The following is a 19,595-nucleotide window of genomic DNA, read 5'->3' as shown; positions in this document are numbered from 1 at the left end:
CTCTTTGACCTTATCTTGGTATCTTGGCCATCAAGGTGGGTGTTGGTTATTATGAGGGTGCAGTGATGTTCTGACTGTGGAAGCGAATTTGGGGCTCTTTGATTTGGCCCTGCACTGGCCCAGGTGGTCATGCTCGCTCTCCTCGCTGGGGCACAGTCCTTGCAGTCAGCTGTCTCTCTGCTGCCTCGGACCTGTTCTCAGTATCCTTCTCCATCTCCTCTCAACTGTTGTCTGCTGGGAGTCGGGGAAAACAGGCTGGCAAGGGGATCCATAGAACTGGGGTTATTAGAGCTAACAACACTAAATATAACAATAAACTGTAGACTCCTCTGGGGAGCTGAGTTAACACGGACTTTGTGACGTTCTCTTCTCTGCACAGAGATTTCCTTCTGGCAGCATCTACTATCCAGAATTCTGTCTGTAACAAGTTGTCTATGTCCAAAAGTCAATATTGTCACCAAGAGCATATGTCTTGATTTTTTAAGGATGTCAATTAGAACAAACATGTTATTTCTGTTCATTAAGGTCCAAGGGGATCCTATAGATATGATCTCTAATTTTAGAGGTTTATCTAGATATGCCTGAAACAGCTACTAGTAGCATTTGTTTCATCATAGTCTTTCTGCTATGGAATCTCTTTGATTCCTTTGTTATTAATTTGTAGGCTATCTTTGTGATCTCCATCCAGGCAAAGATTTTCCTCCCAGAAAGCCCTCCCCTCATTTCTACAGACCCTGCTCCCAGCTTTTCCTGTTGTTTTCTCAGTCTGCTGTGACTGTGCCACACTTTTAAAAGCTATGCTTTAGAGAGAACTGTAGGTCCTTGGGGGTGCAGCAATAGAAGGAGAAGGGACTAGTTTCATACAGGTTTTTCTCCCAGTCACAACTGTATCCAAAGCAGTTCTATTAGCTGCACAGGTGTCCTTTGCTTGTGGAGTATCTAGCAGCTACTTGATCTGCAGTGGAGGCCTGGCTTCTTCCCAGAGTTCTCTGCCACATTTCGCCTTTGATACACAGGCTTTCTCTAGCCTTTCTTCTGCCATAATGAGTCTTTCTTCTGCCATAATGAGTCTTTCTTCTTCCCTGCAGATCTTGACAGAGCTGGAACACAGTGGCATTGGAAGAATCAAAGAGCAGAGTGCCCGCATGCTGGGACACCTGGTCTCCAATGCTCCCCGACTCATCCGTCCCTACATGGAGCCTATTTTGAAGGTAATGGCACAACAGACGGAGAGAGAGGCACTTCCCCTCTGGATTGTCTTGTGTCAGTTTGTTTGGGGAGATGAGAGCGTTTCAGTGTTCGCTGGTACACTGGACAAAATGGGTAATTTCTGTGGTCCCAGGCTCGGAGACAAGGGCCACGTCAAGTACTTTCAACTGAAAAATACCAAGAATTTCCCCAGTTACAGGAAAATGGTCTCCCTTTAAGATTGATATGATGGCTAAAGCACATCGTCAGATGTGCTTGGGAAGGAGAAATAGGTGGACAGTGGCATAAAATAGCTCCCTAAAAATGAAGAAGTGAGCCTTAAGATCCGCAACAACCTTCAAAGTTGAATATGTTAAAATTGTGTGAATCCTCAACATAAATCAGTCTGAGTAAATGATTTCCACAGATGTAGTGTAGAGGAGGCATGAGGAATGTTCTTAAATCATGGTATTTCCCAGCTCTCACATATGCCAGACTTGTGCTCAATATGGGGAAAAGTTTTAGAAGCCACATTCCAGAGAAATCCTGGATTCATAAAGCCTGGAAGTAATTTATATGCTGTATATGATAAATTATATGATATATATGATATCTAACTGATACGATCTCTTGAGTGATTTTTACTTACATAAAAGAAAGCTTTATAGTAGATTCTAATCTCCATTCATCATACCATCTTTCCATAGGCTTTAATTTTGAAACTGAAAGACCCAGACCCTGATCCAAACCCTGGTGTGATCAATAATGTCTTGGCTACAATAGGAGAATTGGCTCAGGTAAGAGGGTGGCAGCTCCTTTTGCCGAAGGGTAGAAAGAACATTTAATCTCTGAGGAAGTCAAACTATCTATTAATGCCATAACTAATAATCCTATTTAACACTTTTTTTTTTTTTTTAATTTTGTAGGTTAGTGGCCTAGAAATGAGGAAATGGGTTGATGAACTTTTTATTATCATCATGGACATGCTCCAGGACTCTTCTCTTTTGGCTAAAAGGCAGGTGAGTATCACTACCTCCTGTCTGAACAAGACAGATCCCATGATGCCACAGACCTGGCCACTCCTATTCATCTCAGTGTCCCCAGCCAGGACCTAGCACAAGGTTTGGTACATAGCAGGTGCTCAGAAATATTTGTTAAATGAGTAAAAAGAAGAAAGACTTGGAAGCGGAATTAGCTGTCATCCTGACCTGGAGTCACTTTCAGTGAGTATCAGGGCTATCTAGGGCCATTTCCTCTGTACAAAAGAAAATGCAGATCATCTCAGAGCCCCAGCTCCTCCTACAGGGCACAGACATGTTGGAAAAGCCACGTCCACAGGCTGTGGAGGTAGTCAGAGCTTCCCCTCACCTTCCCCCAGCCTTGGTCCACTTTAGTCATTTGAGGTCATTAGGTGACTAGACTAAAATTAAGAACAGTCTTAATTTCCTTTTATATCAGACTTCCTCTGTTGATTGTTAGGATTATGGAAGGACCACGTATTTCATTTTGAGAAAGGTGGAAGTACTCTCTTTTTTAATCTGGTGATTGTTGTAGGTTTGTACTTGACCAGCCTTGTTTTTATGCCCCGATTTTTAGGATTTCTGTTCATAGTTAGTGTCTTTACAAAGAGTAGAGACTGCTTTCTTTTCTGTTATTGGTTCATTGTACCTTGTGATCTTTTGCCTATCTAGGTGGCTCTGTGGACCCTGGGACAATTGGTGGCCAGCACTGGTTATGTGGTAGAGCCCTACAGGAAGTACCCCACACTGCTTGAAGTTTTGCTGAACTTTCTGAAGACTGAGCAGAACCAGGGTACCCGGAGAGAGGTAGGGAACGTGGCAAGCTTGGTCTTTAAAGACTTTGCTAGGAGATGACAGGGAACACCACGGAGAACCCCTGAAGGAGCAGGAGAGCAGTGGAATGCAGACCTGAAATTCTCATAGAAAGACCAGACTTAATCGTGTGCCTAAGATGAGAAGGACCCCAGAGGTCATGGTCCCCAGACCTTCTGTTAGCCCCAAACAGGAACCATTCCCAAAGCAAACTCTTCAGACAGGGATTGGACTGGAGTATGTGATAGAAAATGATACTGGTGAAGAATGAGCTTCTTGGATCAAGTAGACACATGAGACTATGTGGGCAGCTCCTGTCTGGAGAAGAGATGAGAGGGCAGAGGGGGTCAGAAGCTGGCTGAATGGACACGGAAATAGAGGGTGGAGAGGAGTGTGGTGCCTCATTACGGGAAGAGCAACTAGGAATGTATAGTAAGGTGTATATAAATTTTTGTATGAGAAACTGACCTTATTTGTAAACTTTCGCTTAAAGCACGATTAAAAAAAAAAAAAAAAAAAGTATAACATTAAAAAAAAAGACTTTGCTAGGAGAATGGCAAGAGAGAAGATTGTGGCATTAGTAGGTTCTGACAGTATTGATCAGACTTCCTGTCCCTCTTCTTTTTGCTCATGTAGCTGATCATCTGGGTATCAGTTGGGTATTATGGAACATAAGGAATATCCATGAAACCTGTTGTAACCAGATGTTGTGATGAGTGTTTTCTTTTTTCTCCTTCCCTTGACCACCCAGGCCATTCGTGTGTTAGGGCTCCTGGGGGCTTTGGATCCCTACAAGCACAAAGTGAACATTGGCATGATTGACCAGTCCCGGGACGCTTCTGCTGTCAGCCTGTCAGAATCTAAGTCAAGTCAGGATTCCTGTAAGTGGAGGGACACCATGAGAGACCTGCCAAGTCCGTGAATCACAAAGCCCTTGCTGACCCTGTTTAGAAAGCACCTTGGGCTGGACGACTGTGAAATTATAGGATATTGGCTCACTTAGCACCTTTGGAATAAAAACTCAATAGTTTCTTCTTACATCTCAGCAGGGATGCTGCTTCTGCGTGTGTCCAGATTCTTTGTCAGGGGTTATCAGGCTAAGTCTGTACTCACCCTTTGGTGCGGATGAGAGAGATGCGAAAAATGACCCCATTACCTCTGTTTGCCTCTCATTCTTTGCTAGTGCTTCTCTAATGTTTTTTATTCTCATATCACCCAAGGAGGAAGAGGATGGAATTTATTTTCTCTATTTTAATTGATAGGGATATTTGAGGCAAGGCAAGGGCATAGAAAAACTAGTGGCAATCAGAAACCCAGGGCTCTTTTTTCTATCAAATGATCTAGCCAAAGAGCCCTGCTGTCTTTTGACAGTAGCCTGAGAGATTGGGATAGAGTATGGGGATGCAGGAGAGCTTTCCAGACTTAACCTATTGTCTACCTATGGAAACTAATTTCAAAGGAGCAGGCCTATTTCTGAAAGTGTGGAAGTTCAACAGTGACCCTCCCAACTCTCCCAGCAAAATGTTATTTTTCCAAAATAGAACAATTTCTTTCTAAACTGTAGAGACAGAATTATATTGCTTCCAATTTCCCCTTCCTCATGTTTATCATAGAAGTGTGTCTGTGATGTTATCCTGTCATACCCATAGCTGTCAAGAGCAGAGCCTAAGCCGCATATTTGCAGGTGTTCTTCCTTCATTCAGCCCCCGTCTCTTGACCTGTTGTAGTTCTTACCTTCCTCATTGCACCCTTAATACCTCCAGTAAGAGTCCTTGAGATTCTTCTTGTTCAGGTCAGGTAACATTTGCCTGCTAACTTGTCGGAATTCCCTAGGGGGACCAAGCAGCTGCTGAACAGATGTTTGCCTAATTTGATTCCCTTTACTTTCACTTGGGAAAGTAATTATTTTTATTGATGGTTTCAGCTACAGGATTGTGAACCGTAATGGTAAGAAGGCAGTGAAACATAACAGTTTAAAGAAAACCCATCATGTACTGTTTTAGGCTTTTATGGTTTGGGTAATAGAAAAACCAAAAACTGTTGAGTCCTTGATGCTGAGAGCCTATTCATGGGTTCCTAATATACCCCACATTCCTAGTGGCATTAGAACATACCAGGGAGAAAGATATGAATGCTAATGTCTGTCAGGAGGTTTTTTTGTTTGTTGTTAGCAACGCTCTGCCTAAACTCAGAGCATTGTCGCATTGTGTTGCTAGGTGCCGTCGAGTTGGTTCCGACTCATAGAGACAGTACATACAAAAGGATGAAACACTGCCTGGTCCTGCACCATCTTCACGATGGTTGCAGTGTTTGAGCCCATTGTTCCAGCCATTGTGTCAGCCCATCTCATCAAGGGTCTTCCTTGACACGTATACTTCATGAATTCTCTCTGTTGTTTTGTCATAGCTGACTACAGCACCAGTGAAATGCTGGTCAACATGGGAAACCTGCCTCTGGACGAGTTCTACCCAGCCGTTTCCATGGTGGCCCTGATGCGGATCTTCCGGGACCAGTCCCTCTCTCAGCATCACACCATGGTTGTCCAGGCCATCACCTTCATCTTCAAGTCCCTGGGGCTCAAGTGTGTGCAGTTCCTGCCCCAGGTCATGCCCACATTCCTTAATGTCATTCGGGTCTGTGATGGGGCCATCCGGGAGGTAAGCGGCTAAAACCCCAACCTTTACTCTTTTCTGCTCTGCACCACACACGTCCAAAGAAGTTAGATCTCTGGGCTTCAGCTTCCTAATAATGCACCCTGCTTATTGTTGAGCTGAATGCTCTTCTTCCCCTTAAATTTTAACACTTAAGTGAACAGGTTTAATCAGCTCCATCCAATTTCCTGGCTTATTCCCTCAAAATGCCTAAAAGATGAATAGCCTGGGGGAAGGCAGTATTGTTAGTCTCACTTTAACTAGAGTTCAATTCACTTGTTTGGTAGAATGTTCCACGGACTGGATTTCTGGTTGCTTCTTTCATGATTGGATTTAAGTTGAACATTTTTGGTGAGAATACAGCATAGGTAAAGTTCCATGCGTATATCTTACTACATCTCGTAAGGCCAGTTTGTCCCGTTATTATTGATGCTAAAGTTTGAACACATGGTTAAGTTGGAGTCCCTCAGATGTCTCTATTGTATAGTTACTGTTTTTCCTTTGTTGTTAAGAAATACCCTGTGAGATGATACTTTGAGACTGTGGGATTGTCGTATTCCTCAGCTACCTTTCACCCAATGATTTTAGCATCCGTTGATGATCCTTTCCTGAACTGGAGGTTGCGAAATGATGAAGTTCTAGTTCTGTCACTCCTACTTTTATTAGCTGTCATCTTTCTATACAGAAGAGCTTTCCCCTTCCCTTTCCCGCCACACTCTTTTTTTTTTTCTTCTTTTTCTTTTTGTTAAATACCATCGTGAACTTACGTATTCTTTTTTTATTCAGTGTGTTATAATCCATTATCATCATTAACTCTTTTTAACTTTTTATTTGGAAATAAATTTAAACTTAACAAAAAATTACAATAATAATAATAATACAAAGAAAACTTATATACTCTTTACTCGGATTCACCTGTTGTTAACATTTTACCTGATTTGCCTCATCATTCTCTCTCTCTCTGGGATTTTTTTTTCTTTCTTGAACTACCTGAGAATGAGTTGCATACATCTTGATTCTTCACCCATAAATACTTCAATGTGTATTTCCTAAGAATAGGGATGGATATTCTATGACCACCAGATAGTTAATAACTTCAGTAAATTTAACTCTAACACGGTACGTTATTCTGTTGCCTGTATTCTAATGTCAGTTGACTGAGTAATGTCCTATAAGCGTTCTTTATCTTCCAATTCCTAATCCAGTCTAGGATCAGGCGTTAGTTGTCTCGCATTATTCTTTCTGCTCAAATGGTCTCAAATTTGCCCAGAGCTGCTTCTGTTATATGTATTTTATATATGTATATATATATATATATAAAGTACATATTTTTGGTTTATTGGGTGCATGTTGTTGTTGTGCACCATCAAGTCAATTCCGACTAATAGCAACCCTATAGGACAGAGTAGAATTGCCCCATAGAATTTCCAAGGCTGCAGTCTTTACAGAAGCAGACTGCAGCACCTTTCTTCCATGGAGTGGCTTGTGGGTTCAGACCACTGACCTTTCAGTCAGCAGCCTAGTGTTTCAACCACTGTGCCACCAGGGTCCCTACATTAGGTGCATATAAATTTTAAATTATCATTGCTTCCTGTGGAATTGAATCTTTAATCGTTATGGATGACCCTTTTAATCTGTGGTAATGTCTCAAATTTTATTTTTTCTAGTGTTATAACTACATTAACTTTTTAGGGAGGAGGATGTGTGTTTCTTCCTATCCTTTTACTTTTAAGTGTGTTTTAACTTTTTGTGTTAGATGGGACTCTTATAAATACAATATAGTTAATCCAGTTTGAAAATCTTTGTCTTTTAGTCAGTGCATTTGTCCAATTACATTTATTGTGATTACTGATACATTTTCATTTGTTTTCACTTTCTTAGTGCTTTCTTTTGACCTGCTCTGTTCGTTAATTTCTTTTTCATTCAAGGGTGATCTCTTTCCTTGCTTTTTCAAGCTTCTAGAGACCACTTGCATTCCTTGGCCCCCCTTCCTCCAGCTTTAAGACCAGCAACATCATATCTTTCTGACCCTTCTTCTGTTGTTATATCTTTCTTTCTAGCCACTGCACTGCTAGGAAAGGTTTTCTGCTTTTAAGGACTTATCAGATTAGATCGAGCCCCCAATATGATCAGGCTCATTCCAGGATAATCTCCTCATCATGAGGTTCTGAACCTTAATTATGTCTCTAAATGTCCCTTTTGCCACGTAAAATAACGTATTGGCAGGTTCCAGGTATTAGAACATGAACATCTTTGTGGCACCTTTATTCTGCCTAATATGTTTCTTTCCATTGCGTGAACATACCATAGATTATTTAACCAGTCCCGATTGAAGGGCATTTGTGTTTTTTTAGTCTTGCTATTTAAAATAATGTTACAGTGAAAGGCTTTGTGCAAACATATTTTCGCCAAGCATATCCTTGGAATAAATTCCTTGAAGTGGGATTTCTGGGTCAAAGGTTAAGTGCAGACTTAATCTTGTTTAGTTATTGCCAAATTGCCCTCCTAAGTGTTATGCCATTTTATATTCTGACCAACAACATATGAGAGTGCCTATTTTCCAAATCCATGCCAATAGAATATGTCAAGCTTTTAGAATTTTCTAATCTGGTAAGTGAGAAATAGTACCTCAGTGTAGTTTTAATTTGCATTTCTTCTATTCTGAGTACATATTTTTATATATTTAAGGCTGTTGGGTGGTGGTTCTTTTTTGTCTCAATTTTTAGAAGCTCTTTATTGATTAGTGGTATTAACCCCTTGTGATATATTACAAATATTTTCCCTTTTTGTCATTTATCTTCCTACTTTGCAAATGTTACCTTATCTTATGCAACCACATTTTCTTTTAGAGGTCAAATGTATCAATATTTTCCTTTATTTCTTCTGGATTTTGAAACTTATTTAGAAAAGATTTCCTGTTCCCAGATTATAAAGGAATTAACCTGTTTTTCATTTTCACTTCAGATCTTTGAGCTCTTTGGAAAATGTCCCAGTGTACAGTATGAGGAATGGATCCAATTTTATCTTTTTCATCCTTAAAATTTTGACTTACGTACCTAATTTAACAATGTCTAAAATTAACCAATACCTTTGTCCTTCCCCTGAACAATACATGAAACTTAGAATAGTTGCTCACACCGTCTCCCCTTCCTCTTCATTGTTATCTAGTATTTTTTTTAACCACCAAAGTAAACACTGCTTTTGTTTTATGCGTTGTTTATATTCATTCACAGGTGCCATTTCATTTCTCATCATTCCTTTTACCATCTCAGGGCTTCCTCCTGAAATCATTTTCCTTCTTCCTAAAATAAATTTCTCTTGTGAGCATCCATCAAAGTAAACTCTCTGCTTTTGTGTATCTGAAAAAGTCTTCATTTCACCCTCTTTTTAAATCTTCCTTTAGCTGAACATGTGATTCTGGCTTCTCTCACAGCTTTGTAGATATCATCCCATTTGTTGCTGTTAAGAAATCCTTGTACCTTTTTACTTACACTCTCTTTTCTCTGTGACTCTTTTACAGATCTTCTCATTGCTGCTGTTGTCTTGCAGTTTCACCACTATATATCTAGATGTGTATTTCTTTTTTTTATCCTGCTTGGGATTTGTTGGGCTTCCTGAATCTGAGAATTGGTATCTTTTACGAGTTCTCAAAAATTCGCATTTATCATCTGTTTTAGTATTGACCTTCCACTTTTCTGTTTTCCCTTTCCAAGATTCTGATTACACATGTTAGAGCTTCTTACTCCGTCCTTAACATAGCTTAGTTTTTCTTCCATGTTTTTAATTTTTGTCTCTCAGAGATGCAGTCTGGGTATTTCTTCACACCCATTTTCCGTTCACTAATCCTTCAGCTAAGGAGCCCTGGTGGCGCAATGGTTAAGCGATCAGCCGCTAACTGAAAGGTTGGTGGTTTGAACCCACTCAAAGGCTCTGCTGGGGAAAGACCTGGAGATCTGCTCTCATAAAGATTACAGCCAAGAAAACCCTATGGAGCAGTTCTGCTGTGCACATGGGGTTGCTATGTATCAAAAATTGACTCGGCAATACCTAACAGCAACAAAACCTTTCAGTTATGTCCGTTTTACCAGTTGTTGAGCTTTTAATTCCAGCTACTTTTTTTTTTTGTTAAAGTTGTTCTTGGCTCTTTCAAATATGCCTGTATTTTTGGGTGGTATCTTGTTCTTCACCCATATTTTTTATCCCCACTTTTATTTCTTTAAGCATTTGAACGGACTTATTTTATATCGTCTACTTAATAATTTCAATATACATAGAATCCTTGATGAATATAATTCTGTTATTTATTGTTTGTGCTGAATCACACTTGAGGTGGTAGATTTCCTTTTGTGTTTTATAATTTTGGGTCATATAATCACATTCAGCTGGGTTTCACCTGTAATGGTACTGTAAAATCCCCTGGGAAATGGCATCCCTCCAGAGAGGATTCGCATTTACTTCTGGCCAGTGATCCAGAGTATTTTCAGCTCAGGAGAATTTTAAGTTAATTTCTTTGCCTTGAGTTTTCCAGGCCACATGAATAGTTAAAATAAACCCCTAAACCTATAATATGAAGATAGGCCTAACATTATGAATTCTTACGGGAGAATTTTTTCCTACGTAGAACTCACATCAAGATCAACAAATTTCTTTGTCTCCTTTGCCAGTGGATAGATTTTGTTGTTGTTGTTGGCAGTTCACCATTTAAGATGTAGCTCTTTGAAGGGCTGGCTTTACGGGAGAGGCCTCAGTTCAAATAATGCTGTTGTTATTTTTTATGCATTAATTTTAGGTGTCTTCAGAGCAGGAGGGTTTGGGAGGATATCTCGTCCACCATGTTTTCAGTAACAAAGCTATGTATTCTTTTGAAATACTAATGTTCAGGAAAAGAGAAAAAAGCTTGTGAAAGAATCTAAGGAAGAAGAAATGAAGTGACTTCTGCAGTTACTTAGTTATGAATGAGATCTGTCTGTGCCTGCCTGTGTTACCACTCCTTATGTATCAACCACCAGAGAGGCTTCCCTAATTGCCTAATGAAATGACAGTGAGAATCAAATGGTTCTTTTCCTCTTTTTCTCTTATGGTTTTCCTTGACCTCCCTGCCATCCCTAGTCTCTGCTTTTCTGCCAGTTTGAATTTTCTGCTCTCTTTTATAAGGAACACTTCACAGAAACTGTCAGCAGTGGTTAAATGATGGGGACCCAGGAGATGGGTAGGGATGGCTGTACTGAGTAAAAACCGTACCGTACGTTGTCCAGCTTCTGATTGCCTCAGGAGCCATTGGTGTCCTTGTCATTTAGGGAATTAGTCCAGACACTATCTAGCCCAGTCATGGCCTGTCAGTATCACATCTTAAGGTGATGAGTACTGTAAGTCCATTACTCACTGTTTGAAACAACAGTTTTTATTTATCTTCAACTTAGCCAAGTTTCCAAATGTGGATTGGGGTGAAAATATATCTGTTCATCTGTAAATTATTTTTTTAATGGAAGGAAGCAAAAGCTTAGACCTTAGAGATCTATATATATATTTTTTTTTTGCTTTGGAGGCATGATTTGCTACTTAATTTTGACATGTAGCACTAATAAAACTATACCCTGAAGCTACATCTTTAACCTAGAAAGTAACTAGGATTTCCCATGCAGCTGCCTACCCCCATCCAAGTTTCCTTGCTCCGTCCTTCCCTAAGTTTGCTTGCTATTTTGGCTCCTGATTTCCTAGAAACACAGAGTGAATTAATTGTTTGTGTCTTTTTTTTTTTTAAATAGGAATCTCAAACCTCCAAAAACAAGTATTTAATGATATTAATAAGAGTTAGAGGAAATTATACTATCATTAAAATGTTGAAAAGTGAGATTACTTAAATGAGTTATAATATCCTTAATAAAGAGTTAGCCGTATTTGTTTTAGAAAGTAAGTGGTAATGAATTAGGACCAAATAAACTAAAGATACATTGACAGTTGGTGAAAAATTTCATGTCTACTTTCAAGTCACTAGTGACTCCAGAAATCCTTCCAAAGTCCAATGAATAACAAGTAGGAGTTGATAATAATAGCTGATGTTTATTACATTTTTTCCGTATTCTAGTGCTTTACATGTGTTTTTCCATTTAATCCTTACAACAGACCTGGGAGATAAGTACTATTACCTCCATATTCCCAGTGAAGAAGTTGAGCATCTGGTGGTGTTAGGTGCCATTAAGTCAGTTCTAACTTGCAGTGACCCTGTATGCCCAGTGCTGCGCCATCTTCACAATGGTTGCTCTCTTTGAACCCATTGTTGCAGCCACTGTGTCAGTCCATCTCGTTGAGGGTCTTCCTCTTTTTTGCTGACCCTCACTTTACCAAGCATGATGTCCTTCTCCAGGGACTGGTCCCTCTTAATAACATGTCCAAAGTATGTCAGATGAAGTCTTCCCATCCTTGCTTCTAAGGAGCATTCTGGCTGTACTTTTTCCAAAACAGACTTGTTTATTCTTCAGGCAGCCCATGGTATATTCAGTATTCTTTGCCAACACCATAATTCAAAGGCATCAATTCTTCTTTGGTCTTCCTTATTCATTGTCCAGCTTTCACATGCATATGAGGCAATTGAAAATATCGTGGCTTGGGTCAGGCACATCTTAGTCCTCAAAGTGACATCTTAACTTTTTAACACTTTAAAGAGATCTTTTGCAGCAGATTTACCCAATGAAGTGCATTGTTTCATTTCTTGACTGCTGCTTCCATGGCTGTTGATTGTGGATCCAAGTGAAATGAAATCCTTGACAATTTCGATATTTTCTTCATTTATCATGATGTTGCTTATTGGTATAGTTGGTGAGGATTTTTGTTTTCTTTATGTTGAGGTATAAGCCATACTGGAGGCTATAGCCATTGATCTTCATCAGTAAGTGCTTCAAGTCCTCCTAGCTTTCAGTAAGTAAGGTGGTATCATCTGCATAATGCAAGTTGTTAATGAGTCTTCCACTAATTCTGATGCCACATTCTTCTTCGTATAGTCCAACTTCTCTGATTATTTGCTCAGCATACAGATTAAGTACAGTGAACGAATACATCCCTGACACACATTTTTCTTGATTTTAAACCATTTAATATCCCCTTGCTCTGTTTGAATGACTGCCTCTTGGTCTGCATACAGGTTCCTCATGAGCACAATTAAATGTTCTGGAATTCCCATTCTTTGCAATGCTATCTTAATTTGTTATGATCCACATGGTGGAATGCCTTCGTATAGTCGTTAAAACACAGATAAACATCTTTCTGGTATTTTCTGCTTTCAACCAAGATCCATCTGACATCAGCAGTGATAGCCCTCATTTCACATCCTCTTTTGAATCCGGCTTGAATTTCTGGCAGTTCCCTGTCGATGTACTGCTACAACTGCTTTTGAAATGATCTTCAGTAAAATTTTACTTTCGTGTGATATTAATGATATTGCTCTGTAATTCCTGCATTCTATTGGATCACCTTTCTTTGGAATGGGCACAAATATGGATCTTTTCCAGTCAGTTGGCCAGGTAGCTGTCTTCCAAATTTCTTGGCATAGATGATTGAGCACTTCCAGCACTGCATCTGTTTTTTGAAATATCTCATTTGGTATTCCATCAATTCATGGAGCCTTGTTTTTTTTTGCCATTGCCTTCAGTGCAGCTTAGACTTCTTCCTTCAGTACCATCAGCTCTTGATCATATGCTACCTTCTGAAATGGTTGAAGGTTAACCAGTTCTTTTTGGTACAGTGACTCTGTGTATTCCTTCCATCTTCTTTTGCTGCTTCCTGTGTCATTCAATACTTTGCCCATAGGCTCCTTCAGAATTGTAACTTGTTTTGAAGGCTTGTTTTCCTTCAGTTCTGTCAGCTTGAGAAATGCCAAGCATGTTTTTCCCTTTTAATTTTCTAACTCTAGGTCTTTGCACATTTCATTGTAATTTTTTACTTTTTCTTTTTTTATAGTTTTTATTGTGCTTTAAGTGAAAGTTTGTAAACCAAGTCAATCTCTCATACAAAAACTTATATACATTTTGCTATATACTCTAGTTGCTCTCCCTCTAATGAGACAGCACACTCCTTCCCTCCACCCTCTGTTTCCATGTCTACTCGGCTAGCTTCTGCCTCCCTCTGCCCTCTCATCTCTTCTCCAAACAGAACCTGCCCACATAGTATCATGTGTCTACTTGATCCAAGGAGCTCACTCCTGACCAGTATCATTTTCTATCCCATTGCCCAGTCCAATCCCTGCCTGAAGAGTTGGCTTTGGGAATGGTTCCTGTCTTGAGCTAGCAGAAGGTCTGGGGACCGTGGCCTCCGGGGTCCTTCTAGTCTCAGTCGGACCATTAAGTCTGTTCTTTTTACAAGAATTTGGGGTCTGCATCCCACTGCTCTCCTGCTCCCTTAGGGGTTCTCTGTTGTGTTCCCTGTCAGGGCAGTCATCAGTTATAGCTGGGCACCATCTAGTTCTTCTAGTCTCAGACTGATGTAGCCTCTGGTTTATGTGGCCCTTTCTGTCTCTTGGGTTCATAATTACTTTGTGTCTTTGGTGTTCTTCATTCTCCTTTGCTCCAGGTGGGTTGAGACCAATTGATGCATCTTAGCTGGCTGCTTGCTAGCGTTTAAGACCCCAGATGCCACTCTCCAAAGTGGTATGCAGAATGTTTTCTTAATAGATTTTATTATGCCAACTGACTTAGATGTCTCCTGAAACCATGGTCCCCAAATCCCTGCCCCTGCTACACCTTCAAAACATTCAGTTTATTCAGGAAACTTCTTTGCTTTTGGTTTAGTCCAGTTGTGCTGACCTCTCCTGTATCGTGTGTTGTCTTTCCCGTCACCTAAAATAGTTCTTGTGTACTATCTAATGAGTGAAGACCCCTCTCCCTCCCTCCCTACTCTTGTAACCATCAAAGAATATTTTCTTCTCTGTTTAAACTATTTTTCAAGTTCTTTAATAGTGATCTCATACAATATTTGTCCTTTTGCAACTGACTAATTTCGCTCAGCATAATGCCTTCCAGATCCCTCCGTGTTATGAAATGTTTCACGGATTCATCATTGTTCTTTATCGATGGGTAGTATTCCACTGTGTGAATATACCATAATTTATTTATCCATTCATCTGTTGATGTACACATTGGTTGCTTCCATCTTTTTCTCTTGTAAACAATGCTGCAGTGAACATGGGTGTACATATATCTGTTCATGTAAAGGCTCTTATTTCTCTAGGATACATTCCAAGGAGTGGGATTGCTGGATTGTATGGTAGTTCTATTTCCAGCTTTTTATGGAAGCATCAAATCAATTTCCAAAGTGGTTGTACCATTTTACGTTCCCACCAGCAGTGTATAAGTGTTCCAGTCTCTCCACAACCTCTCCAACATTTATTATTTTGTGTTTTTTGGATTAATGCCAGCCTTGTTAGAGTGAAATGGAATCTCATTGTAGCTTTGATTTGCATTTCTCTAATGGCTAATGATCGTGAACATTTCCTCATGTATCTTTTAGCTACCTGAATGTCTTCTTTAATGAAGTGTCTGTTCATATTCTCAAAAGTCTTTTTTTGAAGTCTGTCAAGAGAAATTGACTCTTTATGGTCCGCCTATAGAAAGGAATAGTATGTAGCCATTAAGATAATGTATAAAAATATTTAATGATAAAGTAAGATCTTGAAAGGCAGGTTATACAACTTCAAATGTGTGTTATCATTTGATTTTTAAAAATATAAAGTATGTTCCTAAGAAGAAAACTAGAAGAACATACATCAAAAGGTAGTTTTCTCAGTTGGAAATATGGCCAATATCTACACAAAGAACAATAGGTTGACATCAGTACTATTTGACACATGCATTTTCAAATATTGTTTTAAATAAAAAATATCTCTTGTATTAGATCTTAAAGTTTATCTACTCTTACTGTTAGACAGTTCTTAATGTTTTATTGTTCCTTTAATCATTATATGGTGTCCTTCCTTATCCTTTATGGTGTATTTAACTTTAAAGTCCATTTTATCAGAAATTAATATTGCCACACTTGCTCTTTTTTGATTGTTCTTTGCTTCATATATTTTTTTACATCCTTTGAGTTTTAGTTTGTTTGTTTCTCTGAGTCTAAGGTGTGTCTCTTGAGGGCAGCATATAGACGGATTGTGTTTTTTAATCCATTCTGCCACTCTTTGTCTCTTTATTGGTGCCTTTAGTCCATTTACATTCAACATAATTATGGATAGGTATGAATTTTATTTTAATGAATTTAGTGCTGTCATTTTGGTACCTTTTTTTGTGTGTTGTTGACAGTTCTTTTTCCCACTTAATTTTATGTGCTGAGTAGATTATTTATTGTCCTTTCTTCATATTCGTCGTCATTGATTTAGTTTCTGCTGAGTCTTTTTTTTCTTGTATTTTATCTTGATGTGTAGGATTGTTTGTCTTCTTTGTGGTTACCTTATTATTTACCTCTATTTTTCTAAATTTAAACCTAACTTTTATTTCTTTGTATCACAGTATCTTCCTCTCCATATGGAAGATCTATGACTATATTTCTTAGTTCCTCTTTATTGTTTTAATGTTGTCTTCTTTTACGTAATAACATCGCTGTTTCCCTGTTTTGAGCGTTTTTTTATCTTGATTTATTTTTGTGATTTCCCTGTCTGGGTTGACTTCTGATTGCTCTGCCCAGTGTTCTAGTCTTGGGTTGATACCTGATATTATTGACTTTCTAACCAAAGAACTCTTTATAGTATTTCTTGTAGTTTTGGTTTGGTTTTTACAAAATCCCTCAACTTGTGTTTATCTGGAAATGTCCTAATTTCATCTTCATGTTTGAGAGACAGTTTTGCTGGATATATGATTCTTGGCTAACAATTTTTTTCCGTCAGTGCTTTATATAAGTCATCCCATTGCCTTCTTGTCTGCATGATTTCTGCCGAGTAGTCCGAGCTTATTCTTATTGACTCTCCTTTGTAGGTGACTTTTTGTTTATCCCTAGCTGCTCTTAAAATTCTCTCTTTATCTTTGGTTTTGGGAAGTTTGATTATAATATGTCGTGGTGACTTTCTTTTAAAATCTACCTTATGTGGAGTTTCATGAGCATCTTGGATAGATATCTTCTCATCTTTCATGATATCAGGGAAGTTTTCTGCCAACAGATTTTCAACAGTGCTGTCTGTATTTTCTGTTATTCCTCCCTCTTCTGGTACTCCAGTTACTCATAGGTTATTTCTCGTGGTAGAGTCCCACATGATTCTTAAGGTTTCTTCATTTTTTAAAATTCTTTTCTCTGATTTTTTTTTCAGATTTATTAGTGCCAAGTGCTTTATCTTCAAGTTCAGAAATTCTGCCTTCCACTTGCTCAATTCTGCTCCTCTGACTTTCTATTAAGTTGTCTACTTCTGTAATTTTAGTGTTAATCTTCCGAATTTCTGATTGCTGTCTGTCTATGGATTTTTCTAGCTTATTAAATTTTTCATTATGTTCCTGAATAAGCTTTTAATTTCCTCAGCTGCTTTACCTGTGTGTTCCTTGGCTTGTTCTGCATATTGTCTGATTTCCTTCCTGATGCCTTGAAGGGTTCTGTATATTAATCTTTTGTATTCTGCCTCTGGTAATTCAAGGAAGGCACTTTCATCTAGAAGATCCCTTGATTCTTTGTTTTGAGAGCTTGTTGAGGCGATCATGGTTTGTTTCTTGATGTGACTTGATATTGACTGTTGTCTCTGAGCCCTCTATAAGTTATTGTATTAGTTTATTTTTTGTTTGCTTACTGTGTTGTAGCTTCTTGCTTTGTTTTGTTTTGACATGCCCAGATGGGTTGCTTGAGTGAGCTAGCTTGACTATTTTCACCTTTGGAGCTCTGATGTCTTGTCCCCAGATGGCTAGAGCTGTTATCAGGTATATCAGTCTAGAAGCCCATTCACTTTTCTTGTATGAATTCAAGCTGTCCAGGCTACTGATCATCAAGTGTGTGGTACAGGCTCTGTCCTACAGTCTTAGAGAGGCAGGGGTGATTGTTGTAGGTACCGGTATCTGGTTGCAGCAGCTGGTCACACTCTGAACAAGGCAGGGGGCTGAGAATCACCCCCTAAGTGTCTCTGAGGAAAGCACTTCCCTGTTCCCTAAAGTGTACAGGTGGGGGGGGTTCTTCAGATGGTCCTTGGGTACCCAATGTTTTTGGTTGTAAGGACTAGGAGGTACCAGTTATCCTTGAACCCCTGTCATGGGTGACTGGGTGGCCTGAGTAGACCCCAGATATGGGTAGGTGAGGACACTATTTAATAGGCAAAGCAGTGTCAAACAGCAAACACCCACCTCTCCACTGCACAGCTGAAACAGTTGTAGTCTGCAAACAAGGGCCTGTTCTCCTGAAATAGGCCCACACAGGTCCATGGAGAGGGAAAGGTACTCAAAGTCCACGCACTGTTTATGCCTGGACAGGAGCTGCTTCTGTCCTGAGCTCCCCTGGTTAGTGGAGCTAGCAAATTATCTTTTCCCCCAACTGCAAAGTTTTTCCTTCTCCAAGGCCAGGAGGATGGATCTAGGTGCTCATCAGGGCCTGTCTCAGGCCCAGGGAAATCAGCCACTGCAGCCAGCTTGGGACCAGCGGGGGGGCATGGTAAAATATATGCAAGTAGTTAGCTTTTTCCGAGAGCACCATTCTTGTCTGGTTCCGGAGGTGTGAGTAGGTTGTGTGGCTGGCTTTTTCTCTCTGAGGAAACTGCAGCCGAACACTAGTACCAGTCTGCCACAGGTGCTCCCGGAAATGATGCCTGAGGGCTCCCGGCAATTCAGGTCTAGTAACTCCTCTCTGCTTCTGAACTGTCTCTTCCTCCCCCTGCCCCTCAGTTCGTTTTCTAACCTTGCTTTTGATGCTCAGGTTTCCTAGCTTGTCATAAATGTACTCCTTTCACTTGTTTTTTCAGACCTTTGTTTTAAGAGGGCTCGCTGGAAGCGTCTGTCTATTCCGCTATCTTGGCCCCGCCTCTATAATATTTTACTTATGTCTTCTCTTGCTCCCCTTCGAAATCTTCTGTTCAGCTCTTTTACTTCATCATTTCTTCCTTTCACCTTAGCTACTCTGTGTTCAACAGCAAGTTTCAGAGTCTCTTCTGACATCCATTTTGGTCTTTTCTTTTTTTCCTCTCTCTTTGATGACCTTTTGCTTTCTTTGTGTATGATGTCCTTGATGTGATTCCATAACTCATCTGGTCTTCGCGCATTCGCATTCAGTGTGTCAAATCTGTACCTGAGATGGTCTCCAAATTCAGGTGGGATATACTCAAGGTCGTATTTTGGCTCTCGTGGACTTGTTCTGATTTTCTTCACCTTGAACTTGAACTTGCATATGAGCAATTGATGATCTGTTCTGCATTCGGCCCCTGGTCTTATACTGACAGATGATTTTGATCTTCCCCATCGTTTCACTCCACAGATGTAGTCTGTTTGATCTCTGTGTTTTCCATCCCGTGAGGTCCACATGTATAGTTGCTGTTTATGTTGTTGAAAAAGATATTTGCAATGAATGAGTCATCTGTCTTCGAAAATTCTATCATGTGATCTCTGGCATCATTTCTATCACCAAGGCCATTATTTTCCAACTACCAGTCCTTCTTCTTTGTTTCCAACTTCTGCATTCCAATCACCAGTAATTATCAATGCATCCTGATTGCATGTTTGATCAATTTCAGACTGCAGAAGTTGGTAATATCTTCAATTTCTTCATCTTTGGCTTCAGTGGTTGGTGCGTAAATTTGAGTAATAGTCGTATTAACTGGTCTTCCTTGTAGATGTATGGATATTATCCTGTCACTGACAGTGCTGTACTTCAGGATAGATTTTGAAATGTTCTTTTTGACAATGGACGCAATGCCATTCCTCTTCAATTTGTCATTCCTGGCAGAGTAGGCCATATGGTTGTCTGTTTCAAAATGGCCAATACC

At 39.6% G+C, this 19,595-nt stretch overlaps 1 protein-coding gene across 10 annotated transcripts in view; it reads left to right on the top strand.

Moving 5' to 3' along the window:
• Positions 1-19,595, top strand: part of MTOR (mechanistic target of rapamycin kinase) — a 144,829-nt gene that overhangs the window by 31,706 nt on the left and 93,528 nt on the right. For all 10 annotated transcript variants that reach the window (XM_064281270.1, XM_064281273.1, XM_064281269.1 and 7 more), the window contains 6 exons: positions 1,089-1,211; positions 1,896-1,985; positions 2,115-2,207; positions 2,880-3,014; positions 3,772-3,901; positions 5,427-5,677. In XM_064281270.1, the coding sequence (XP_064137340.1) occupies positions 1,089-1,211; positions 1,896-1,985; positions 2,115-2,207; positions 2,880-3,014; positions 3,772-3,901; positions 5,427-5,677 (822 nt within the window). The remainder of the gene's footprint in view (positions 1-1,088; positions 1,212-1,895; positions 1,986-2,114; positions 2,208-2,879; positions 3,015-3,771; positions 3,902-5,426; positions 5,678-19,595) is intronic.

This window comes from Loxodonta africana, chromosome 3, assembly GCF_030014295.1.
Source record: "Loxodonta africana isolate mLoxAfr1 chromosome 3, mLoxAfr1.hap2, whole genome shotgun sequence".
In the NCBI taxonomy this organism is placed as follows: domain Eukaryota; kingdom Metazoa; phylum Chordata; class Mammalia; order Proboscidea; family Elephantidae; genus Loxodonta; species Loxodonta africana.
The sequence above is the reverse complement of the archived record's forward strand: the minus strand, read 5'-3'. Positions and strand labels throughout refer to the sequence as shown.